The 26,909-nt window shown below is 34.4% G+C and overlaps 1 protein-coding gene and 1 long non-coding RNA gene across 3 annotated transcripts; both read left to right on the top strand.

Moving 5' to 3' along the window:
* Positions 1 to 268: 268 nt before the first annotated feature.
* Positions 269 to 2,745, top strand: LOC127968833 (uncharacterized). The gene is made up of 4 exons (XR_008156140.1): positions 269 to 395; positions 966 to 1,045; positions 1,211 to 1,492; positions 1,769 to 2,745. It is a non-coding gene; the product is annotated as an uncharacterized LOC127968833 (long non-coding RNA).
* A 14,388-nt stretch (positions 2,746 to 17,133) lies between these two features.
* LOC127968825 (uncharacterized) lies at positions 17,134 to 22,533 on the top strand. 2 transcript variants are annotated; one of them, XM_052570186.1, is made up of 5 exons: positions 17,134 to 17,220; positions 20,169 to 20,251; positions 21,114 to 21,422; positions 21,506 to 21,547; positions 21,849 to 22,533. In XM_052570186.1, the coding sequence occupies exons 1-5, from the start codon at positions 17,189 to 17,191 to the stop codon at positions 22,019 to 22,021; spliced, it is 639 nt and encodes a 212-aa protein (XP_052426146.1). In that variant the 5' UTR covers positions 17,134 to 17,188; the 3' UTR covers positions 22,022 to 22,533. The 2 variants fall into 2 exon arrangements, 1 of the variants encoding a protein (XP_052426146.1); XR_008156138.1 differs by lacking the exon at positions 17,134 to 17,220 and adding an exon at positions 17,759 to 18,072.
* Positions 22,534 to 26,909: the final 4,376 nt, after the last annotated feature.

Below are 26,909 nucleotides of genomic sequence, written 5' to 3' on the forward strand. Positions count from 1 at the left end.
AGAAGTGAAAGAATATCTTGTTTAACCTAAACCAGGTTGCAGTGCATTCACAAACAAACAGATATATATTGAACGAAAGACGATAAGACAATAAATACGTTAAATGACTTGTAGTTATTTCAATTCACTTAACTCAAGTCCGAGTAGAGTCTCAAGTCATGAATACCAGGTCAAAGTCAAGTCAAGACTTTTATGAATATTTGTCAAGCAAGTCTTAAGCCCCAAAATTTGTGGCTTAAGTCTGACACGGGTCAAGTCTAGTTATAATTCGTTACACCCACCACTGCATAAGTCATACTGAAACTGAAAGCCACAGCTTTATTAATCCCATGTGATCATTCAGAGAGAGTCAGAGTGGAATGAACTCTTTCACTGTGAAGACACACTGAGCGCAGGTGAGCATACCTCTCTGAACACTAAATTATTGCCTTCACTAATCCATAACAAACTACGGGAAAGTTTCATTATGTGCTCTCAGTGCTTTACTTTAGCTAATATTTCGCATAATATTTAATTTAAGCATGATTTATTATGTTGTGTGAAACCTTTTAAATGATTTAAGTGTGATATACTGCATATGTACAACTTATTCTCAGACTTTTTTTACTGTGTGATTATTATATTAAGCATATGTATTAAATCAAATAAAATATGTCATCTAAAGATGCACTAGATGTAGGAATAGTTCATGAAACAAAATAAAATTGTATCATTTAAACAACCTCAAGTGATTTTTAAATATGCTAACACCATAAAGGTAGTCTATATGGATTGTTCATTTATTTTTATTTTTTTATATATGTATTTAGGACTTTTATATTTTTATAATCCGATAAAGTTTTGCTGATAAGTCCTGACATTTGTTATCAGTAAATTGTCTTCTGTAAAGTCTCTATCTAATCTCTATGTCTAATCCTTCTTAGTTCTAAGTTTTATTTCTAATGCAATTCTTTTTTGTGTTGCAGAATCACAACCATGAATACTGTAAATGCTGTGCAACTGTTCATTCTGGTTTGGACCTTTACTGCTGTCTGTGAAGCTGAAAGTAAGAGAATGTGGGAATTTAAAATCCTAAATTTAATGTACAAATACATAATGCTGTGATATTATTCATTAGTTGTTTCTCTAAGGTGATAGTCACTGTATTTCAAGATGTTGAATTTTTTTTTTTTTTTTTTTTAGTTGTTATATCATATATTTTATTTTCCAGATTTCAATGTAATCTGTGATGATGTGACTGGATTTGTGGGGAAAAAAGTAGATCTCACCTGCAGAGTCTCTCAGGAATGTGACAACTACTGCATGAAAATGTATAAGTTTAAATTCCCCAATGACACAATACTCTGTAAACAAGAGTCTCCTGTGAACTGTGATCAGAGTAAGAACTTCACATGCAGCTACACTCCAACTACTAAAATTGAAGAAAAAATCATATTCTTTGTGCAAGCGATCTGTGGAAAGAAAACAACAGAATTCACTGTGGATATAGCAGGTAACACATTGGCTTTGTTGTTTATAATTCAGTAAATGTTTGCCATATTGGCATGTTTAGGGTCTAACTGGTGGATGATTATGGTTTCTAAAAAGTAACCTATCTCTACTTAAATTAGAGTGGATTTTATAGATGTGTGTCAGATTGATCAGATTCTCAGCAGCAGAGGTGTTTTGTGGAAATATGTTTGAGAAATCAGCCTGCTATCTTATGTGCTGGATTTATATTGATGATTTAAACAGTAATCTAAATGTTTTAAATGCACCTTTTTTATAGAACCAGAAAAAATCAAAGTTGGTCCTAAACCTGAGGATCCTGAATCTAAGGATACTGCCATCGCTGCAGCTGTGGGCTGTTTCAGCATCGTTCTCATCATCATCATCATGATTATCATTTACAAAACAAAAACAAAATCTTGTGGAAATGTGATATAACAGCATCGACTCAGCAGTACGAGTTCTCATGTGCTGCTCACGAAACACACATCTTTATTTTAACTCCACTCCTAACTACACACTGTACTCTACTATCTGATCTATCTCTAACTACTGAATATATAACTCTGGATGTTGGTTTCTGTTTTATAGACGGTTTCATCGGGCGCACGAGCAGTAACGTTTGCTTATGTTGTTGCCGTTGAAACCATCTATATTGATTTCTGTGAAATAACACCATATTATTGATCGGTTTGATCAGTGTGTATATTTGTATATATGTGACTTTAATGAACTCAAGCCTTTGTGAACTATAAGAGGAAACACAGCTAAACTTAAACTGTCTTTGGTTTTGCAGTTTTTTCAGAATTTCAAGGAATGTTTAAAATGAATGTTAATGTATTAATGTTAATATAATTCAAGTTTGGAAATGATTTCTTAATATTTTGCACAAATGATTTGCAAAATGTGAATTGTGTGGTCTTGTACTGTCTTATATTATTTTTAAAGAAAATTTAAATGAATAAAGACTTGTAATACTCTCTGAAAATGAATATCTGTTTATGGGTATGTTATACTTGTGTGCAAAGTGCAAAGAGCTGATCTTGTATGCATACATTATTTCGTTGTGTTAGACAAATGTCATAATCTTATTCTGCAGGAAATCTTAAGAAATCTCAGGGTTTTATATTTGCATTAAAGGTTTTTATTTGATCAGTTCATGCATTCAGTAACATAACCTGTTTGAGTTTGAGATACAGGAGTAACTGAGAAATAAAAACTTTTCTGGGAAAGAGAACAGCCGATGAAAACAAACACCTGTCATTTAATGAGCATTCAGAGAATGAAATTCACTCATTCCCTCATTAGCAGTTAGCCGAGACCACAAAAAAATAAAATAAAACTAAAAACTTTTGAGTGTGTTTTATGGCGAAAGGTGTAACATGGCAGAAGAACCACTGAGTTCACAACACAAATAATGACAACTTAATGTCATTTTAATGTAAAGGTTGATTGTCTGCTGATTAATATCTATAATTTTGTTTCAATCAAGTCAAGCCTTTTATTTCTATACTAATTTATTATAATACAGATGATTTTCAAAGCAGCTTTACAGTGATAAAGAGGAAATAATGATTCAGTGATGCAAACAGGAATCAATGCTGATTTTGCTTAACAAGCCGAAAACACACTTGTTCATGTAAATGCGGTGACCCATTTTCTGTGGCTTTATTCATGTGCACATGTGATATGTGACAGGAATGCATCGTTAGTGAAGAGTTAAGCACATTAAGACCGAGCTAAAGACTTCCAGTAAAGAAAGAAGGAAATATATCAGAAAAGCATAACCCAGAAAATGCTAAAAATATGTTCTCATCTCGTGCAACAGAAGTAGAAGTGGTTCAGTCACAATGCTGCGTTTATAACTGCATGAGAGGGTTCCCGCAAGTTGACACGTCGCAAGCTTAATTTAACATCACAACTGACAAATGTATTGAATACTCTCAGTCAGATAATGCACATTATTATATTGTTACGTAACTACAGGAAAATAACCTGATTTATTAATGAAGTCATGTAAACGCAGCTTACTAGTGTTGTCAGGTTACTGATGTGCATATGAACTTGGAAAACTGGTTATTTTAATGAGCTGATATTTGTGTGAGTTATTTAAACGTCTTTAATTTTCAGTTTGATTCAGTAACTTTGTATTTCTAGCTCTTAAGATCTAGCTTCACTTCATCCATTCATTCACTTTTCTTCATTTCTCTGAGTCTGAATCACTGCAGACCTTGTCTTTCCACTTTCCAGGTATGTTTCGTAATTTCATCATCAGTCACGCAACAGCAATAAAACTAATGACAGACTGGTGACAGGTTCATTCATTGTATGAGCTGGAGAAAACATGATAGTATACCTGAATGAATTTAATCTTATTTATACAGTTTTTAAGTGCCAGTTGACATCAAATAAAATATAGATTAACTGTGATTTATTTTTTTTATTTAAACTGAGAGGCGACTGCAATATATTTGGGGAGAGTGGGGTAAGATGAGCCGGGTTTTATTTTTTTTTATTTTTATTTTTTTATTTTTTTTTTACTTATGTGGTCCTCAAGATAAGGGAAAATGACACAGAAGTACAATGAAAGTGTAAAGTAATTTCAGGATGTTTCCTGTCATTATAAATGATCAGAATGTATCTATGACAAATGGTTCTAAAAATATGGCTTCTCCCAAAAACGTGTTCCTGTGGCTTAATTTGCCCCCAGGCTGGGGGTAAGTTGATCCGAGTCCGTGGCTAAGATGCACCTTCTGGGTGTAAAATGACCATCTGATTTAAACCCATATGAAATTTAAAGAAAATGTTCTTATATTAAAAATGAATGTAATCAAATAAACTTTTTAAAACAGTCATATTTACTTTCTTAAAGCTAAGTAATTAAATTAAATTAAATTGTTCTCTTTAAAGTCTCTGTCTACTCTTTCATCTCTAGTACTTCCTTATTATTCCTATAATGAATTTAATAAAATTATATTTTTTAAACAGTCATATTTCTTTTCTTAAAGCTAAGTAATTAAATTAAATTAAATGGTTCTATTTAAAGTCTCTGTCTACTCTCATGAATGCTGCGCAACTGTTCATTCCAGTTTGGAACTTGTCTGCATTCTGTCAACAAGATGACAGTTAAAGATTGAAAATCCCCAAAAAATAGTTTGTGAAATTGTAGAAGGACTAAAACTAAAAGATAATAAAAATGCCAGTGGCATAAGCTTCGTCATATGTTAAGTGAGTCGTGTCTGTGTGTCTGAAGAACTAGTTAAACCAACAAATACAACAAGTTAGCCCAGAAATAATCAGCTCACTCTTCTGAATCAGTTAGGGCCTATCTACCTTTTTATAACTGAGTTTGGGTTTCCAAATAGTAAGACGTCTCTCAAAATATTTAAATCAAGACAGATTTAAGGCATTAAGTCTGTGGTCTGTGGTCAAGAAACCAGTTTATCAGACTCTTAGCAGCAAAATCACATCGTGCGGTCTGTGTGGAGAATCTGCAGTCTGATAGGTTTCATTTGTGTTTATGATTTAAGCAATGTTTTAAACGATAGTAAATGTGTTTTAAATGTGTTTACAGTGTGTATATTTGTACATGTGACTGTAATGAACTAAGAACTAAATGAACTAAGCCTTTGTGAACTTTAAGAGGAAACACAGCGAAACTCAAACTGTGTTTGACTTTAAATGTAATTAATGACAGTTTTGTATTTGTTACAGTAAATGTTAATATAGCTTAAGTTTGGAAATGATTTCTTAATATTTTGCACATGCATTTTCCTAATAGTGTCAATGGTGTGGTTTTGTATTCTATTTTTTAAAGAACATTGAAATGATTAAAGACGCTCTCTAAAGATGAATATCTGCATTCTGTTCATGGGTAAGTTACACCAGTTAAACTAGTAAAGTGGGTGAAGTGTGCAAAGAGATGGTCTATGTGTAATTTATTTGTGTAAGTTTCATAATCTTATTCTAGGAAATGTTTTCAAGATTTATATCTGATCAGTTCGTGCATGTCAACAAACCCATAACCTGTTGCTAACACCATTGTTAACTGGTTGGTTCAGAGACATGAAAATCACTCCATCAGTATAAAAAACCAAGGAGTGTGTTGTATTGCTACAGGTTTAAACATGGTCGATGAATCACTGACTGATTTCACAATAGAAATAATGACAACAATATTATTGCAAAAGTTTATTGTGCATTTACTCAATATCATTTCTCAAGTTTTTCAGCACCTGTGCTGTAATGTGGCTGATAGCAGATGTTATCATATCATTAGTGTCATCATACAGTCACTGCTGTGCCATTTGAGTCAAAGCGGATGATGGTTAGACATTTGTTTGAATCAAGTCAAGTCTTATACAGAATAGATCGCTTCAAAGCAGCTTCACCGTGATACACAGGAAAATAATGATGAAGTAAAGCAGCTCTAAGATGACCACAGGAAGTAGATAATCATTATTCAGTTAAAATCAGGTCACTGTTGATTCAGTAACTTTGTAGTGAGCTTCTTTTCTAGCTCATCAAATCTAGTTTCACTTCTTGAATTTCTCTGAATCACCGCAGAGCTTCTGTTTACTCTTAGGCTTTGTGATTTCATCATCAATAATTCACACAACAACAATAAATCAAATGAGAGTCTAGTGAAAATAAAGGTATTAATATGTATTGATATAGTGATAAAAAAGAGAAGGCGACTGCATTCTCTATTGTGTGTCTACTACAAGGGATTAATGGTGCTTTTATGCTACTTGTTTTGATTAACATTTTTATAAACTGTGCTGTATGAATATCTGTCAGATATTTCCTGTTGTTTCATGGCAAAATTAACAGCAGAATTGTATAGTGCTACCAGGTTTTGTACTTCAGTTCTGGCACATCTACTTCGTCTTTATAAATCCTAAATCATGCAATGGATGACAGAGAGAACTGCTTCAGATTGCAGAACCTCCTTGTTAAGAATATCTCAGCTTTTCTCAGTCCTTGCATGACCCCATGGAAAGTATTATAAACATGAAGCCAATCGTCTGTTCGAAAACTTTAATATTGCATCTATGCATTATATAGTCGCATTGCAAGAGGTGCTGCAGTTGTTTATCCAGTAAGAATTGTACACCGCATCATGAAGCATCGACTAGCAAACAAAGGGCTTCCTTCCTGCTACTTCTAAAACTAGTTCTACCAGAAAAACTCACGGGATGAAGAAACTCAAAAGTATTTATTTACAAAACCAATAAAAAGAACAGAAATATCTGTGGCTTGAAATCAGACGTTGTAGATTCCAGCTGTTCCTGCCGAAGATGAAGGCAGGCCGGAAACATACCCCAAAAGAAAGAAGAAAATGAATACCCACCAGACAAAGTACTTCTTATCACATGGACAAAAAAAGAATAGCCTGGCACAGAGAGGAAGTCCATGTAAATAGACCATAGTGACAAACGCAGTGAGATGGATGAAAGACAGGCCACAGAATGAATCCAAGTTCATTTCAGTTCATGTATAGAAGCGGTGACACAACGCAGCTTCAAAAAGCTATTACAGGCCAATTTTTTGCAAAGGACAATAATACCCAGTGATGTAAACCATAATAATCACTTACCTGAAGGTCACAATAGACCAAATCAGCAAAGGTCGCTATAAAGTGAGTAATATGAAGCCTCAATAGCCCATGTGAAGTGAAGGACTGAAATCCGATGAGGACGATCAGGTACATAGCAATTTGATGGCGGATTATGGGAATTCTAAACCAGCACATTTAGTAAGAGAGGCCATTGGTTTAGGTTAAATGATAGAGGTAGCATTAGGGTTCTAGCAGCGACTTAAGAGATACATAAACATTATTTAGGCTAGACTCCTGCACACACTTGATAGACCTCCATCTAACTACCAGAACCCAAAGAGGAAACCTACAAGCCAAGTAAGACCGAAGTCAATAGGTATGAGGAAACGCAATGAACCAACACCAGTAGACTTTACATTTAACAATGATGCCTTACTAGCCGATTAAACTTCAATAGCTATTGAATCCTGTAAAAGCATAAAGAAAGCCCTTACACAAAGATTTTTGCTGAACTTTTAAGCAGATGTTATGAATGAGCATACACTGTCCAGGACATTAAAGTCATGGGGCACACACTAAATTAACAGAATAGAAGTAATTACTTTATAACCTCCAAATCCAAACATTGATGACGTTTATGAGGAGATCCAGAGAAGAAGTCGTCTATAGATTAGGAACTACATAAAAACATCAGAATATAGAAAGGCCTTGACGAGTGCACTGTAAAAAATTTCTTGTTGTTTTTACAAAAACTTTTTGGCAGCTGAGGTTGCCAGAATAATTTTGTAAAAATACAGAAAACTGTAAACACATTTACGTCAAAAACTGTTAATTTTACAATATAAAGCTGTAATTTACAAACAAGAAAATGTGAATATAAACCAGTAAATTCAACAACACACAAAATTAAATCTGTTTTGTACCTTGAAAATACTGACAACCACTATAATAATAAAGATGATACTGTATAAGAGAAAGCCACATGAAGTATCAAAGCTCATCACAAGTAGCTTCACCACAAGCAGAAGTATATATTAACATATAGAAGGTGCACATTTATGGAAACACAAAACACCATCATGGTAACACACGTGATACTTAAATAATGCAAAAAACTTTCATTAAGCAACAGAAGATGTAACATAAAGCTCAAATGTACATAACTGATAACAAGAACTATTTAAAAACATGATTATTTAAACAAAATACTTTCAAACGTGGAGTGTCACGCAGGGAATTCTGGGAATATCAGTTTACAGTTTTAGACTGTAAATTATACATTGATTTGTTCTTTTTTTACTTCTAAAAGCTGTATAATTAACAGAATTTTACTGTAAATTTACATTAAATGCTTTGTTAGATCTTTTACAGTTTTTCCCTGTATATAGTACGGGAACTTACTGTTAACCTATTATCAGTTTTTTTCCGTAGCGTTTTTACAAAATTTTACAGTTAAAATTACACTTATTTTTTACAGTGTGCAAGTTTTTCTCCACACAGAAAAAAAGAGCGACATCTAGTTATTTATCAGAGCAAACTAATGCCACATAGCTAAGATAGAGCTAATTGCCTTAATATATGTCCTGAGAATAGAAAAAGAATAACAGATTCGATTCAAGTATGATGAAGTGCTTAGTTAGTCAATATATTGTGTTATTGTGTATTGGGCAAACTTTAGTGTTTGAGCATAGCTAGAAAACGTGTCCATTTACGTACTGTTTATAAGAGTACGCTCGTGCAGAAATAGACAGCGATGACCTCTTTGCAGAAATGGTCTACGCAACAGGAGAGACTTTAATAACGAGCCTCAAAATGCCTCATAACAAAAGAGTTTATATTATTTATATTTATATTATTTGTGTTGAGTGCCGATTAGCAAGATCTAATTGTAATGCATGACGTGGCAAAAAAGTCTTCCTAGTAGAACTTGCGTTGACGCTTCCATATCCTCTAAACCATGGGATGTAGATTACATCTGTACGTTTTAAAAATGGGATTATGTGCACAAAGTTCTGACCATATTAGAAGCATTATCTGGCAAAAGGATACCTCAACTCTGAGCTAAAGGACAGAGCGAACTCAGTAACCTGGGCGGACAAGCCCCCACCATCTTTTACCATTTCAACACTAAGTAATACAGCTATCAGCAGTCTTAATGCTTTTCTAATTTAATTAAGATGCTTAAGAATGAATGCCATTCTTTTCTTGCAGAAGCAAAACCATGGATGATCATACTGGTTTAGACGTTCACATCTCTCTGTGAGGCCAGCGGAGGTAAGAAAGTGTTTTCAGAAAGGGTTAGATTCAGATTCAAGTATTCTCATATATCTCTCATTTTAATATCAACAGTGTCTTTCTCCTAATGTTTGTCCTAAAGTGATAGTAGACATAAGTGAGACGTTGAAAAGCTTTTTAGAGAAAGGAGTCCAAAATGAGAATGTGCTGTGAGTGTCAGGATCCTGCCCTGACAGCCCTGTCCATCTTGTCTCTGTTCCATGTTTCTCTGTTTGTTTTGTGTCTAAGCACATGGTTCTGTCTTTGTTTGTGTCTGCCACGTGCTCCCCTTGTCCCACCTCCTTGTTACCCCTGGTCACGCCCCCTTGTTTAGCCCTTGTCTGCTTGATTGTTTTCACCTGATCCTCATGTGTACTTTCCTATATATTGGGGTTTCTTTCCTTGTGTCTCTGCTGGTTTGTTTTGGTGTTTACCCATCTCTTAGCCTAGAATTTATCCCTTTGAGCTTGATCATTATTTTGATCTCTTATCTAGTTGTTTATATCCTTTTTGGTCTTTAGCTTTGTCTAGTTTAAAAGAAAGGGAAGTCTTTTGTGTATTCTAATCTAGTTTTGTTTCTCATTCGATTTAAACTTTCATTTATTCTTGCTTAAGTGATTCCAGTTTTGGATTGAGTTTTGTTCTTACTCTTGGATTATAGCTTTGGTTTTCTTTTGCTTTGTTCTAATTTTGTCTTCAATTGTCTGTGTCGTTTTGAGTCTTGTTTTTGTGTATTGTCCTGTCTTGGCCCCACTCGGATTTCCTGACCACTGTACCCCACTGCCTGGAAGCAGCTCACCTCTCTCACGTGTCAAGTCTCTGGTCTTGTGAGTCTCTACCTGGTGACTAGTCTGGTGACGTTGCAGTTTCACTTGAAGCTACGAGTTTCCTGTGTCTACCTGACCCTTCCGCTGGAGCTGCCTACTCTGTGCTTGGGCCTGTGGTCATCTTGGACTGTCTCAGTGGTCATCCCTCCTGCCCGTATTGTTGTCTGCCCAGCCCATCTGTTTGAACTGTTTCACTGCAAATTCCCCAGCTGTTCCAGTCTTTGTCTTGTTAATAAAATACCCTTGTCTGCTCATTCTGCATTTGGGTCCCATTTCTTGCAGATCCCTGACAGTGAGAGACATGGAATATCTCTTTATTGTCTTCTTGTAATCTCTTACCAGAAAATATAAGTTTATTTTTTTTTCTTTTCCTTTTGGTTACATTGGGGTTTTTCCATTTTAATGGAAGCCGGAGGAATGTTTAGTAGGTTCTTTGTAATAAATGTAATACCAGTGTACCAGCTCTTTATGGTTGTTGCATAACATTTTTTTTAACAACCACTTTGCATGCATGTAAACACAGGCGATGATTTTCTTTTTAAATAATTGTTCAACAAAACCCTGTCCAGACTAATCAACTTCAAATATAATAATGCATGTATTGTGTTTGATTAAAATGCTGTGGATGAATGAGAAGCTACAGTCTCAACATACATGATGCTGGTGTTTATTATGCATCATACATTTTCGATACACCGGATCACATTTATGTTTGAAGTTAAATGATTCCAAATTGTTTTGTTTTGCTGTCCTCTCAATCTTTGCAAATCTGTTATAGATAAAACCATCATTACACACAATGTTAAGTATTGCTTATCATATTCACATTCTATAATTTTACTGTTGTTTACTCTTCCAGGTTGAAGCTGGGGGTCAAAGTACATAGGTCTTGATATCAATAGAATAGACATATCTCTAGCAGAAATATACAGTATAAAATAAATTATAGTTCTTATAGTTTTAATCGTGTCATAACAGAGTCTGAATTCACTTATATGAGAGATTATTTTTAATTAATTTTCTCATCAAAGGTGAAGCTGAATGCATCTGAGGTCACTGTCACTATTGGCGCCATAATTTTTTTCATCATCATAAAGTTTATCATTTATAGAAAGTACAAACCCACAATCCCATGTGGACACCAGAGAGACTATAAAACAGTCACAAAACATGATGACAACAGTGAATAGTCAGAATGTGCATCTCAAAAGCACAGCAGGACTGTGTAGCAAATGTGTTTCACATCCAGTGCAGGTCATGAACCTTTAAACATGTTTATTGTTGCACCAGTGTTGTTAAAAGTCTGCACAGAGGAATCATAACTGTCTGTGTTATTTGGCCAGCTCTGTGTACTCTTATCGTAAGCTGTACGTTCTGTTTTATATTGATTTCTGGGAAATAACAGAATACTATTGATCTGTTTGATCAGACTACTGTATACAGTAATTATGTTGAATGATCTCAAGTCTATAAACTCTCAGAAAGCTGTCATTGGGATGGCGCATTTTCAAAAGGTACACCTTTGTATCTTATTTACCATATTAGTACCTTGAAGTTGCATATTAATACCTAAAGTGTACTTTTTAAAGGGTCCTGCACCAGTGACAACTTTTGTACCATTTCTCTGAGTGTATAAACATCTTCTTATATTGACAGACCTCAGGAATTTTCTTCATTTGTTGTGTGAAAAAAATAAAAAACTATTTTCCTTTTTCTGTATCTTGAAACTGTTTTGTCTGTTTAGTTTAGATTAAATACTTGATACTAGCACTTGATGTTCAAATAAACAGGAGTTTTAGAACTTGATCTTGCAATAACAAACCCTCAACAGATTCACTCAGAATATCTCTCTCTGGTACGACACTCTTTCACAACCAAACGATGAAAAAGATGCAAACAAAACCAGTCAATCAGGACGCTAGCGAAACACGGCGGCACGAAGTCAACAAGGCCTGAAGGCAGCAGAGAAGTCTTTGGGGCAGTCATTAAATTTGGGTAAGGGTTTCCCACACCCATCTGGAACACAAATATGTCTATAAACATGAGCAGAGAAATCAAATACATACAAAAACAGTTCACAGATGCATAGAATATCTCTAAGTCATAACAATGTTTTCATATCATCATCAAGTAGAATTAAATTGAGATGCAATGGAGGAGAGGCTTTACTATGCTCTATAAACAGCTTTTTTAGAGGATCAGCTCATCATTTAATGAATCAACAGCCTATATAGGCAAATCTTCAATATGTTTTACACTAAACAATATTTTTAGAGTTTACCATGAATTTTTTTGTTTGTTTGTTTTATTAGAGGAGTCACTGCCTTTTTGCGAGTGGTGGGATTCAGTCATGATATCCATAAACGATGGTTGAATTTCTATGAAGTCAAGGCTGTAATGTGATTGGTTATTAAGACACACGTGATCCAAGTTGACCATTACGCTTTCTCGAATAGTAATACAGACCCTTTCATCTCCCTATATTAAGGCAATCTATGGAAATACTATTAGGCAAACTGGCAGGGGGCCAGTTTCTTACACTAAACACACATTTTAGAGCATAATATATACTTAAAATACAGCCTTATTTTTTTTAAAACAGAATTTATACTTTCTCATATAAAAAAAACTTCCATAGACTTGAATGCAATTCAGTTTTGCAATTCAGTGTTTGCTAAATCTTGTTAATATAATTTGAAGTGGTTAATATAAGAAAATCTTGCTTCCGAACCCAGTTTTTACATTAAAATAAAATTAAGTGCCATTCTATGCATTAAAACGACCATGAACTGTATAGGTTCGACATTATATAAAAACAAAAACATGACCTAGTCTCTATCCTTGTGTCATTTGAGGACATGTCCATGCCGGCATGTGTCTGCTTTGTTTGTCTGCCACGTGAGTGAGTTTGCATTGAGTTTCTTTGAATGAGACTGCCTAAAAGAATAAAATCTGGAAATGAGCAGTTAAGTCCATTTCAAAAGATTAATAACAATGGCGAACAAATACTAAGCTCAGGTTAAAGGTTTATCAGGCTGTTATCTGAACAGGTGCAAACATGTACTGCTGATGGAAAAACACATTGGAAAAAGAAAGTATTTGATGAAGTAGATTGTTTGTAAAGATTTGTGCAACTTCTCTACTGTACAAAAATAATTATGCAGTCCTTTTTCAATGCAGTCCACTAAATAAAGATAACATAATGCAGGTAAAAACAGTTGATAATGCACAGAGCTGCTCTGTTTATGTGTGTTCACTAATCAGCTCTTTCTGAATAATATTTTGATTGCTTTTAAATATCACAAGAACGCAGTGGCATTTATGTAGTGTCGCAGCTGTTGTATAAATAAAGTAAATCGTGCTTAAAGCTGTGGGAAATCGTTGGATAGAGACGCCAGACTGTCGCACTGTTTAAATTGCTTTTGTCTGACTGACACATTAATTACAGATGAAAAAACAATCATGCAGGTATAATTTTCAGCTGTTTGGATGCTTCATTTGTTTCTGAAATTCCAAAATGTCCACCAGCGAATAGAAATGCACGTTCCTTTATCTCTTCTCCATGTTTTTGTTGGCATTGTTGACACAAGAAAGCACCGCTAGTTTCACTGCAGTTTCACTCACGTTTTGTTTGTAACTTCAGTTATGCAGCGATTATCTTGGCTGATTCTATGCCAAAAGGATTGTTTTTTTGGTTTTTTTTTTGGTCTAGTTTTTCTACTTCATAATTTAATGTTAAATTAAACGTGTTGCTTGCCACTTTTTGTTATTATTTATTAGCAGTTCCCCAGTGAAAATGATTCTGAGGTTTCAAGGTTTTCTCATTATAGTATTTCTCATTGTTACCTCATTACTATATCTTTTACTAACATATCAACTTGCAATTTTCATTAAATCGATGATAAAAAAGGGGGGTACAACTTTTATCCAACAAGACTTATAGAGTGTTCAAGCTTTCTAACAATGCTTATCGTAGAACATGTTAATCGGTAAATATGTGCAAAATCATGGTAGCTATCTAATCTAATCAATATCTGAACTTTACAAATCTTTCAAAGCACCATCACACTTTTTCAGTGGCTTCAAACTTTTAAGTGATGCTTTTCCAAGCCAACATCAAAGTTTGTTCGCAAACTTTACTCATATCAAGTTGTGACTAACCTGCGCTTGTTTATATAACAAAACTCAACGTATAACATGACTATCAAGCTATATTTTGAAGTTACTTGCCATTTCTTTCTAATTATTTATTAGCAAATGCTGAGAGAAAGTTGTTTTATAGTTAATCCTACATCATTTTAGTTTGAATATTGATTTAGTGTGTGTTTGTTTGCTCATACTAAAAATAATAAATGAATTACTTAAGTGAAACTGAATAAATATCAATATTTACTATTACATTTGACTTGTTCTCATTTGTTCTGACCAAACAGCTCTTGTTTATGCAACAAAAGTGAATGTAGCACAACTGTCAAACTTAGTTTAAAGTTACTTGCAGTTTGATAATTATTTACTAGCGATTCCTGAGTGAAAATACTTTCAAGGCTAAATCCAAAACCATTTTTTGGCAGCAAAGTTGAATTTTTTTTATTTATTGTTTGTGTTTGTTCACTTCTAAAGTGCTGTATAACATGGAACAAACCACACACATTCTGAAAACACAAACCCTCATTGTTTCTGGATAACAAATCTAACAGTTAAATCTTGTTGCTGAAACATTAAAAGCCTCCTGTAAAGATTGCTATCTATTGTGACCTTGTTTTCTCTTAAACATTTCTCTACAAGTTAATCTTGACAAAATATTCAAGGTAACTCGCTGAACCATTCAGGGTTAAATGTCTTTTTCTAGGCTAAAATTGTCCATTATAGCAATAGAGCACAAGAGGCCATCGATGTAGTGAATATGGCAAAGTGAACACTGAAGAGTCAGCTAGATTTTTTCCTGTCGTTTTCTCACTACAGTAACAGCAATGATTCAGATTTTGAGACGTGGCAGTGGACCAATCCATTAATGTTGTTACTAAGAATTATATTCATGTGACGCACACACATCAACCAGAGTAAGAACAGACTACTAATGTTTTAATCCAAAATTAATTATAAACTGCTGAACAAATATACTCTTTGAAATAACATCCAAATAGTTCCACAGCCGTCTTTTTCCATGCATACAGTGAATTAATCAGTCTTTATATTAACCAGTCAGTACTCCAGACCAGGAAGTGTACCTTTCTCTTGACCTCTTTTGGAAGGCCAGAGATATATATATATAGAGAAGAGAAGAGAAGGGTGAAAGAACAGCCTTCGGTGGAGCCTGTACTGATGGTTCAGGGGTCAAATACATGTTTTTTCCACCTTACATTCTGTTTCTGTGGCTCAAGTGGTAGAGCATTGAGTTGGCAGCGCAACGTTGTGGGTTTGATTCCCATGGAACACGTTTTGTAAAAAATGTTAGCCTGAATGCACTGTAAGTCGCTTTGGATAAAAGCGTCTGCTAAATGCAAAAATGAAAAACAAATACATTTTTTAAACACTTTATAAGTTGCAAAATGAAAGTGAAAATGTGTTACCCAATTGATTAGATAAGTTTAACATGTGACTCTGTGAAGCTCAAGGGATGGCATGAAAATTCTGGAAGATACGCTTCACATACAGTATCTGATCGGCGAGCGTACCTAGTGCCTCCTGTATGTTGACTTACGCTGGAATGTAAACAATAAACAAACTCACATGAGGAGTAGAAGAGTTTGTATTTTATGTACTGAGAACTTAACATTTTCAAGTACAGATATTATGTCAAAATGTTTCCTCGATTAAAATCCAAAAAAGTGAAAGACTGAACCTGCCACATTTGATTGTATATGTAGCCTTAGAAAAAAAGTACACATTTCTAATCTTTTTGAAAAAAAGATATAGTAGAGATTCTTATTTTAGTATTTTTGATTTCGAAAATCACTTTTCTTATTGTTCTGACAAAACTGCTGTTGTGTTTACAACAAAAGTGATGGAGACCATGACGCCAGGCTACATTGTAAAGGCAAGTGAATAATATATATTTTTCCCATAAGCCTCATATGGCTTCAGAAGATTGGAATGGCCTTTACTTTGATGCTGATATGCTATGATTGAAACTTGAAAGTCCCTGGTCACCATGCACGTTCAGGATGGACAGGGATAGCAACATTCTCCAGAACTTCTCCTTTTTCGGTCCACTGAAAAATGCATTGCATAGGTATGAGAAATATTAAGGGAAATCCTGATGTTTATTTTTACTTTTCTTCTAAAATACTTCTTATCCTCCTCTGTTACAAACACTCAATATTCACTATAAAATAAACAATTTCAAAATAAAAAATATTTTTTTTCCATCTTTCAGCAAATACTGAGTTATAAATTTTGTGTGATTAAATAAATCAAAATGACAATAACCACTGTTACCCTTTAAGTTGTATCTTTTTAACTCAAAATAAAACATAGCTTATGTTTTCACTTACATATGGTTCCTAAATGCATCTTACATTTCCAGCTAAAGTGATTTTTACTCTTCCCAAAATACGTGAGCTGACAGATTTTTAAATTATTTTAACCACTTTTAAAATATAAATCACATTTGTTTTTAAAATTACCTTTTAACCATGACATAAACTCATTATAACACATACTAAGTTTGGTCAGTAAAAAAGTAGATTTTTCAAATAATTAAAAATCTTTAATACAGCATGTGCCAAAGGATCAAAGGAATCTGTGTGCCAAATTTCATAACTTTACCACAAGCGGTTCCATGGGCTACCATTGACTCAAGAGCAGAAGAAGAAGAAATTTGGCCCCAAATTACATCCACCTCAATGTTTATGGTGGTCAAGGCCCTGTCAGTATCTTCAGTAGACCTGTATTTGTTGTAGTCTATTGATGGTAGCTGTCATAAACACTATTGCATGAAGGTAAAGTTAATTGCTTGTCAAAAATGTTATAACAACCTAAACAGAAGTGAGCAATCTTGAAAGTGAAAGTTAAAAACTATTATTATAGTCAGTACGGAATGAACTCAGACGGTGAAGACACAGACCGTGGGTGAGCAATAACTTTCTTTATATTTACTAATCATTAACCAACCTTGGGAAAATCTTCAAATACATTCATTACACATTTTGCAGATATTTTAAAATGCATATGACTATCGAAAACAGTTTTTTGATGATGATGATGATGATGATTTTGTCTCATTTCTCTGAACTGTTGCAACTTTCCACTTTATGTTGCATAATCAGAGCAAGTGAGCCAAAGCGAACGCAAACTGTAGAGGTGCAAGTTGAAGGAATAAATGAAGCCTAATTAAAAGAGAACAAATGCTATTTCATGCATACTGAGTTTTTTACACTGTTAAAGAGTTGGATTCCCATGCTAAACATGGACAAAGTTTCAAAAATTAAGTTGTACGTTTGAAGGAGTATTTTTGTTTCCAAAAATACTCCTTCCGGTTTTTTACAAGTTTGGGAAAGTTTTTTTCGAGTATGGGTCTGTGTGACGTTAGATGGAGCGTAATTTCCTTATATGGGTCCTGAGGCACTTCTGCCGGAAGAGCGCGCTCCCGTATAGCAGAGCAGAGAGAGGCTGTGCACAGACGATCACTGATCAGAGCGTCGCGAAATGTCACAAAAGAAGTGTGTTTTTGGTTGCCAGGGCAAGACAACCCTGCACAGATTACCAAAAGAGAAACAGCATTAAGGGACCAGTGGATGGAGTTTATTTTTACAGAGCATCAACGGAGTTGTGCAAGTGTTTGTGTTTGTTCCCTGCATTTCGAAGATGCTTGTTTTACAAACAAGGCCCAGTTTGACGCCGGATTTGCACATGGTTTATTTCTTAAGGATAATGCAGTCCCAACAAAAAAGGGTCACGAATCGTGTGTTGGAACCACAGGCGGTGAGTAAAACTGCTTCAAATATCTCTGTGTTGTTAACTTAGCTATCGGCGCGTAAGCACATCAAGTAAACAACATGCGATGTTGTCATCAAACTGCACTTTCCACATGTACAGCTTAAAAAAAAAAAAAAAAAAAAAGACGACATAAAGTGGAACTTGTTAAATTGTTAAATTTCAGCCTCTGGATCTGATTCTGGATCATAAATATATGCTGAATCTGACTATTAGCCATGGTTTGTTTTGGTTGGTTTTGTCCTCAAGCTTCCAAACGCTCTCAACACAAAAGCCTACTGGCGCTGGTGACTCTTTAGCTCCGCCCACACGTCACGCCTCCAGTCGGTCGTGTTTTTCCGTGAAAAATCATTACAGACTATCTTTCTCTTATAAATATAATAAAACTAAAGACTTTTTGGAGTTATGAAGGATGCAGTACTACTCTATAGGTACTCAAGATTAACAGGATATTGAGTGAAAACGAGCATTTCACCCCCCCTTTAAGAATAGGTAATCTGTGGATTAGTGCATACTGGAGAGATTCATTCACCGTATGGATATCACTATATGAGACAAAACAAATGCATTATAAACGAGGCATTTGTTGCATACAGTGGGGTCATAATTACTGATTATAATGACTTATACTGTCTTTTTATACATTGCATTGCATATCGCGCTGGGTAAACATAAAACCTTGCGGGGCTGGATTGGTTATCAAACGTAAATTCGTCCCCCAAGATTTTTTAGCCAAGTCAAGTGTTTTCATAGAGTTTAGTGTGTATAAATACATATATATCTTTATATATATATATATATATATATATATATATATATATATATATATATATATATATATATATATATATATATATATATATATATATATATATATATATATATATATATATCAAAGTGGTGGTGGGCCGTCTGGACCAAAATACACCAGGGCCATTATTTTTGTTGTTGTTGTTGCAGTCCTGTCCTGAAACCATGTCTGCATTTGTGATCAGAGAAACAACAAACCACAAGGTTACTCTACACTGCTCAAAACTCGTGTTTGAATCATCATTGGCAAATTATTTAAATATAAAAACGTCAGAAGTGCCAATTCTTGCAAAGTTTGAACTGCCAGTTTTTATAGAACAGCCTTTGTGCCACAGATGCATTGCAAGCTTCTGGTTCAGGACACAGTCCTCATCCTCCATAAAGTGCACTGCACACATCTGAATATTTGCATTGGACTGTTCTGGAACAATGTTGAAATACAACTTAACCACTGGTTTCTGGACGTGTCCTCTTTTGGAAGGCCAAACAAAGTAGTTTCGCTTTCACATCAAAAAAAAAAAAAACACAATATAAAAGACTTGTGTAGTTTTGATCATTTGCAATAGTCTGCAATGGGAGGATGAAATAAAAACAATTATTTGAGCTTGTATATAAAACCAGCAATTCATAATTTTGTATTGTTATTTTTGGGTAGAATAGAATAGTTATGATTAGATCTAATTATTATCTTAAAAAAACACTGAATGTTTGCATTTTCTGTATGCATAGTAGCCTACTTTCGCTTACCTCAATTATCATGCTTTTCATCAGTTTCTGTCAGCTGAGACTGAGAATCAGCTTGCTAGTGCAATCCTAGCACTGTTCCCAAACCTAGAATTTAACAGTTTACAAGAAGGAAATGCCTGGTTGAAAGTGACTGGTAGAAAGCTGCGCACGAGCGGAAACTTCACATTTGATTATAGCAAGCAAGCTAAGCAAATGAGATACTAAGATAAACGTAACCACTTTCAGTATTGTTTAAAAAATATACATGTAGTATTCAGTACATTTTTTCATTATTAAATGAATCATTTAAAATATGATTTTTTTTTTTCTGTTGAACTGGTGTTTGAATCTCTTTATTGCATGTTTAATATTAAATGACATTTTAAAGCAGGTTAGCAAAATTTTACAGCTTAATTTAGCTTTTTAATCCATTCGACAGAACAGGTTCAGTTCTATTCATTGCTATTCTTGTGGTCAGTGCATAGTGTCTTCATGCATTTCAAATTTAATTAAGATGTTTAAGATTTAATGCCATTCTTTTATTGCAGAAGCAAAACCATGGATGTTGTAAATGCTGTGAAAATGATCGTTCTGGTTTGGACTTTCGCATCTGTCTGTGAGGGCAGTGATGGTAAGAAAATGTTTTAGGAGCACTTTTCTCAGAGTGACCCAGATAGAGCTGGTTCCAAGGTATTTATTTATTTATTTATTTTTTTGCAGCACTTTTGTTTAAAGCTGTGAAGAGACCACAACAATAGCACTCAAAAACCAAAAACCATTTATAGTCAAGTCAAGTCACCTTTATTTATATGACGCTTCAAACAAAATACATTGCATCAAAGCAACTGATCAACATTCATTAGGAAAACAGTGTCTCAATAATGCAAAAGGACAGTTAAAGGCAGTTCATCATTGAATTCAGTGATGTCATCTCTGTTCAGTTAAATAGTGCATTTATTTGCAATCAAGTAAATGATATCGCTGTAGATGAAGTGAAGACACTCAGAGCAGTAAAATGCCAACAACTAGAAATTCCTTTTAATGCAAATTAAGATTACAGTGGCATATGATAACAATTATTAGCAAGTTTCGTGCACAATACTATGCTATGATACACACTCAGGCTTACCATAGTCAATAGATTTTGACATTTACCATGTAAATCGATGGCTTTTCTAATGCAGTAAACTTGCTTTTTAGCTCATGTGGTATAACAAAGCCCTTGCAGCAGGGTTGCAGGTCTACGTGCCAAAACTACATAAACAAAAACATATTTTACAGTAACATCAGAAACACAGTATAGAATTGTTATTTTCAAGCGCAATGGAGCATTAACCTTTTAGTGCCACTCGCCGGAACTACCACACAAACTGTTGTTTTCAGTAAAACATAAAAGATGCATTTACAATTTTGCTTAAAAAGTCTTAATTGATATAAGTTACCTTTGCCCTGACCTTTGCTTTATGTATTAAATAGATAAGCTTATTTTTCAGATTCATGTATCTTCAGTTCAAGCTGTGCTAATGTGAGTGGAACTGTGCGTGAAGAACTAACGCTCACTTGCAGCATCTCACTGAACTGCACTAAAGGAGCTGATCAGTGCTGCATTATATGGTACATGTTTAAGGATGGCAGAGAAAATGGCACAGTAATCTACAAAAAATTTCTTAACAAGACCTGTGAACAAGAGACGTTCCCCACATGTGGTTACAAGCCAAATGCAACCATGACTGCAAAATTTATATTATTTTTTCAAACAAATTGTGGAACAAAGTCAACAGAATTCATTGTTAACGTAACAGGTAGGCGACATGGTGCTGGTTTTTATTACACTTCAAATTGTTTTGTTTTGTTGAACTTATGATCCTTAAAAATCTGTTTGCAGAGTCTGGAGATAAAACCATCATTACAGATAATGTTAAGAAAGGTATTGCTTATCATATTCACATTCTATCATTTTACTGTTGTTTATTGGTCCAGATTACTTACAGGAACATCCTCTTCATCCTCTTGTCAGCGCATTTTTAACTCCACATTATGAATCATAAGTGATTTCAGGAGTCAAAGTACATAGATCATGATATCAATAAATATATTCAATCTCTAGCAAAAATATACAGAATTCAATGAATCTGGTGTTGATTTTATAGTTTTAATCATGTCATAACAGAATCTGAATTCTCTTTGAGATATTACTGATTGTTTTTTTATTAATTTTCTCATCAAAGGTGAAGCGAAGCTGACTACATCTGAGGTCACTGTCACTGTTGGTGCCATAATTGGATTCATCATCATAATGTTTATAATTTATAGAAAGTACAAACCCACAATCCCATGTGGACACCAGAGAGACTATAAAACAGCTGATTCTGTCACAAAACATGATGACAACAGTGAATAGTCAGAATGTGCATCTCAAAAGCACAGCAGGACTGTGTAGCAAATGTGTTTCACATCCAGTGCAGGTCATGAACCTTTAAACATGTTTATTGTTGCACCAGTGTTGTTAAAAGTCTGTACAGAGGAATCATAACGGTCTGTGATATTTGGCCAGCTCAGTGTACTCTTATCGTAAGCTGTACGTTCTGTTTTATATTGATTTCTGTGAAATAAAAGAATACTATTGATCTGTTTGATCAGACTACTGTATACAGTAATTATGTTACAAGTCTGTAAACTCTCAGAAAGCTGTCACTGGGCCGGAATGTTACTTTGGAAATGTAACAGGTTACAGATTACAATAGAACCCTATTTGAAATGTAACAAGTATTGTAAGTAACAAGTAACTGATGACATTTGAATACTTTTTAATACCTTTTCTAAATTTCTAATGAATGTTTTTGACTGGTAATCATTTTCAAACATGTAAATAAAGCAGGGTTAACCTACCACTAGAACTCAACACTGATTACGAAATCCCTCATCACTTGAATTAAGATAATAATAATTTAATATTAAAGCACAGCCGCCACAATCTTTTACTCTGAGATCGTTCCGAGGTTAAATGCAGATCTAAAATCATAACAAGATATGGTTTAATAGCTGAAACTGATTTTGAAATAAAATATTTGCATAGCTATGACATAAAACACTGGCATCCAACAGTGCTTTGGAAAAAAAATCTGTTATAAAATAAGCATGTCCTAAAAGCCTGAAACATTGGTGTCTCATATTTTAGAGAAGTCGCTGCAATTTGGGAAAGAAATCTGTCAAATCTGTGTGTGATTGTGATTGTGTGTAAAAACTGCTTTTGTAATTGTTTACATCTCCATAAGTAACTGTAATCAGCAAAAAATACAGTTACATTTATTTTGTTATTCAATTACGTAATTCTGTTAAATGTAACTATGACTCACCAACTCTGGGCAGTACCTTATCAAAAGGTACACCTTTATTTACCCCTAAGCGCTGCATATTAGTACCTTAAAACCCCTTTACGTGCAAACATCGCCGACGGCCCCAGTTTATTATTGTTTCACTTTCACAGCACATTAAACATCACTCTCTTACTTGATCTGGACAAACTGTGCATCAATTGAAAGTTTAAAGACTCTAGCCTCGATATTTGACCAATATTTTGATACAACATTGTTGCAGTGACAGATATTTAGTGATTTATGTCAGGAGTGCAAAATAATAAATCCGTATTATGCCCCATTTTGAATAGAAATTCACCACTCACTCATATTCAGTCACGTCAGCAGCGGTTTATTTGTGTTCACATAGACTCACTGAACAGCGTCAATAAGGATTTATAGACAAAAGATGCATATCTGCGGAGATATATGGATATATTTACTGATGTTTACTTCATATTTCTTCAGACAGAATCGTCATTTCTATTCATTTTCCACTGATTTACGCGATCTGATGATAAATAGCCTCTCCCAGAGCCGTCTCTGTTTGTTTGCTTCCGTGTACTCGAGCTGTGACCCAGACAGACTCTCTCTGATTGGACCTTTGGGTTGTCAATCTAACAGTCCCAAAACCAGACAGCGTCAGATCGTGTCACATGGTTCGTGAACACTTCCTGGTTCATATATGCTCACAACAACACTGAAACACCTCTGTATACACGAAATATCCGAATAATAAACCCGCGATTACGATAGAAAAGCTTGGTATGAGATTTTCTTGAGATCTGGGGCATTTTATAAAATATAAAAAAAATGTACATCGGAAATGCTAACTTGTGCAGCTATGAAAAAGGCTACAAATAGCATATTTTTACAATAGTAAACGACCAAATTCCACCCCTGATCGCTAAAGGAAGTTATTATAAACACTCGATCGGGGTTTAAATTGAGTTTTGTATAAAAGTGTACTAATAATTTCATAAATTGTCTGATGTAGCTTGATGCTAACGTAGCTCTAATGCTGCTAATAGCAGGTGCTTTTCTTCTTCATAATGCATTTTTGTCTCAATAATTCACGTCAAGGTCGTAAGAAAATGTTTTGTTGTATTTTTATAGTAAGACTTTTGATAAATAAGGGCTAAATGCAAAGAGAGACTGAAGTGAGATCGCTGCTTTGTGTCTTTGTAAAGCCTGAAAAACCACAATCAATGCTAATAAAGGTGGAATAAAAACAAAGGAATAATGATAAAAGAATAATGCAGATAATGTGTCATACCTGGCGGAGGTGTGAAAGACTCATTTGGTGAGAACAATACAACGAATCGCGGAGTTTTGCAAAGCCAACACACATACAAAATACACAGAAGAGTTTACATGTGAGATTTTACAGAGATGACAAGGGCCATAAATCAATCTGATTAGCCTTCTCTAAAAAACACACATGACATGGCCTTAGAAAATATTTCATAAAATTCGCAGTTTTACAGATTAGATTATGAAATTTCTAATGAAGTTTTGAAAGACTTGTGGCTTTAGCTACACTCTATTTCTAAACTCATATCTTACATCAACACATTTTTAAATACATTAAAAAAATATGTTTTTAATACTTTTATTTTTGTTTTTATGTTTGAGCTTATATATCTCTATTATCATAACAGTCTGAGTGATTCTGATTCCTGAACAGTAAACTTTGAAGTGTCAGCTTTGTGAACATATGTTGAATATGCATCTAGTCAAAAAGAATCATAAGCAGAAACCTTTTTATTTAGGGTATGTCATTTCTGTCTCCATGCCAAAAAAGGAGGTGCCCAGAAAGGGGTTAAAGTTACAAATTAATACCTAAAGTGTAAACAAATATCACAAGAACACAGTGGCATTTAGAGTCTCATGTTTTTGTATAATACAAGTTAATTGTGCTGTAAAAACTGTGGGAAATCATTAGACTTCCCTAAGGGTTAGGGTTAGGGTTAGGGTTAAGACTCCAGCGTGTTGCAGTGGTTTGTTTGATTGACACAATAATTAATGACGAACCAACAGTTATGCAGGAAATTGTGTCACTCTCCAGCAGTAGTCAAATAATATTGATGTTTGAGGTTCATTTCTGATGAGGCAGATTTTCAGCTGTTTGGATGTTTTATTTGTTTCAGAAATCCCAAAGTTTCCACCAGGGAATGGAAATGCACATTCCTTTGTCTCATTTTCATGTTATTGTTGGCACAGGAAAGCACCGATCATTTCTTTGAAGTTTCACTCATGTTTTTTTTTTTTTGTGTGTAACTTCAGTTATGCAGCGATTATCTTGCATGATTCTATTCCAAAATAAAATTTTCAGTCCGCCCCCCCCCCCTCAATTGTTCTCAGCCTTTTCTAAAGCTTTTTGTTGTTGTTGTTGTTGTTTTTTTTTACATTTGACTTCTGAAAACATTAGATTGTAGAAATGTTCTCAAACAGAAACCTGTTAAAAATCAGAATATTCTCATTCTTCATTGTTTTTTTTTTTTTTTATTGCTATATCTTTTCTAAATGATCGACCTGTGATTAGATTAAAACTACCAAAAGTCCCATATTTTCATTGAGTGGGTCAAAACTTTTGAACAATAATTTTATAGAGTGTTCAATCTTTATATCCCATACAAAGATTAATGACTATCCTAGGAAAACATAGCCTACGTAATCATGCTAGCAATGTAATAAAACAAGTTAATAACATGCTATAAACATGCTACTCATGCTAACAGAATGCTAACAACGTACTAACCATGTTAGCAATAAGAAAGCAACGTGCTAATTATGCTATAAACATGCTAGCAACGTGCTAACAAAATGTTAATCAACATGGTTATCATGGTAGAAGCAATATAGCTACATGCTTATCCTAAAACATGTTAACTGTGTTAAATCATGTTAACAATATGCTAATCATGCTAGAAGCGTAACTGTAACATGCTAATCATGCTAGGAACATGCAACATATTAAAACATATTAAATCATGTTAGCTATGTGCTAAATCATGCTATTTAAAAACGTGATCAACATGTAATCTCAAGAGATGTTCAGAAACTTTACTCATCTAGTTGTGACTAACCTGCTCTTGTTTATTTTTGTTTAAAAAAAAATTAATGTAGAGCATGACTATCAAGTTAGATTGTTATACTATACCTTCCTGAGTGAAAATCTTTTCAAGGATAAATCCAACTCCAATTTTTGTCAGTGAGTTTGTACATTTATTGTGTGTGTGTGTGTGTGTGTGAGAGAGAGAGAGGGGGGGGGGGGTGGCAGAAAGACAGAGAGAGAGAGAGAGAGAGAGAGAGAGAGAGGGAGTTCACTTCTAAAGTATGGTATAATTTAAATTAATGCATTTAGCAGACGCTTTTATCCAAAGAGACTTACAGTGCATTCAGGCTATCAATCTTTACATGTCATGTGTTCCCCGGGGAATCAAACCCCCAAATTTGTGCTTGATAGAACAGTGCTCTACGAATTGAGCTACAGGAACACTATAACCGTATTGCATGGTAAAAACCACAGTCTGAAAACATGTATAACAAATCTACCAGCTAAATCTTTTTGCCGAACCATAAAAGTGTCCTGTGGAGGGCTTGCTATCTGTTATGATCTAGTTTCCTTATCAAACATGTCTCTACAAGGACACTTGTGGACATATTCAAGGTGATTCGCTGAACTATTCAGGGTTAAGTGTTTTTTTCAAGGATAAACATGTCAAGATGGCACAAAAGGCCATGAATAGTGAATTAGCACAACACTAATGAAAAGAATGCAGTGTGTTAAGCTGTAACTGGTTTGCTTGAAAGAAATGGGTTGGCTTAAGCAGCTAGCTATATTCAATTCCAAAGTGAAGAGCCAGCTGGACTTTACCTTCTATTTCTTTCTTTTGTGATGGAGACAAGACAGTGAATTAGCAATTCATT

This window comes from Carassius gibelio, chromosome B12 (assembly GCF_023724105.1).
Source record: "Carassius gibelio isolate Cgi1373 ecotype wild population from Czech Republic chromosome B12, carGib1.2-hapl.c, whole genome shotgun sequence".
Lineage (NCBI taxonomy): Eukaryota > Metazoa > Chordata > Actinopteri > Cypriniformes > Cyprinidae > Carassius > Carassius gibelio.

Bases quoted from the DNA above. Each gene is read 5' to 3' on its own strand.
- LOC127968825 (XM_052570186.1), top strand. From the start codon at position 17,189: ATGAACTCAGACGGTGAAGACACAGACCGTGG. The intron at 17,221-20,168 runs GTGAGCAATAAC...CTTTTATTGCAG, and splicing joins GGTGAAGACACAGACCGTGG to AAGCAAAACCATGGATGTTG. The intron at 21,548-21,848 runs GTATTGCTTATC...TTCTCATCAAAG, and splicing joins TACAGATAATGTTAAGAAAG to GTGAAGCGAAGCTGACTACA.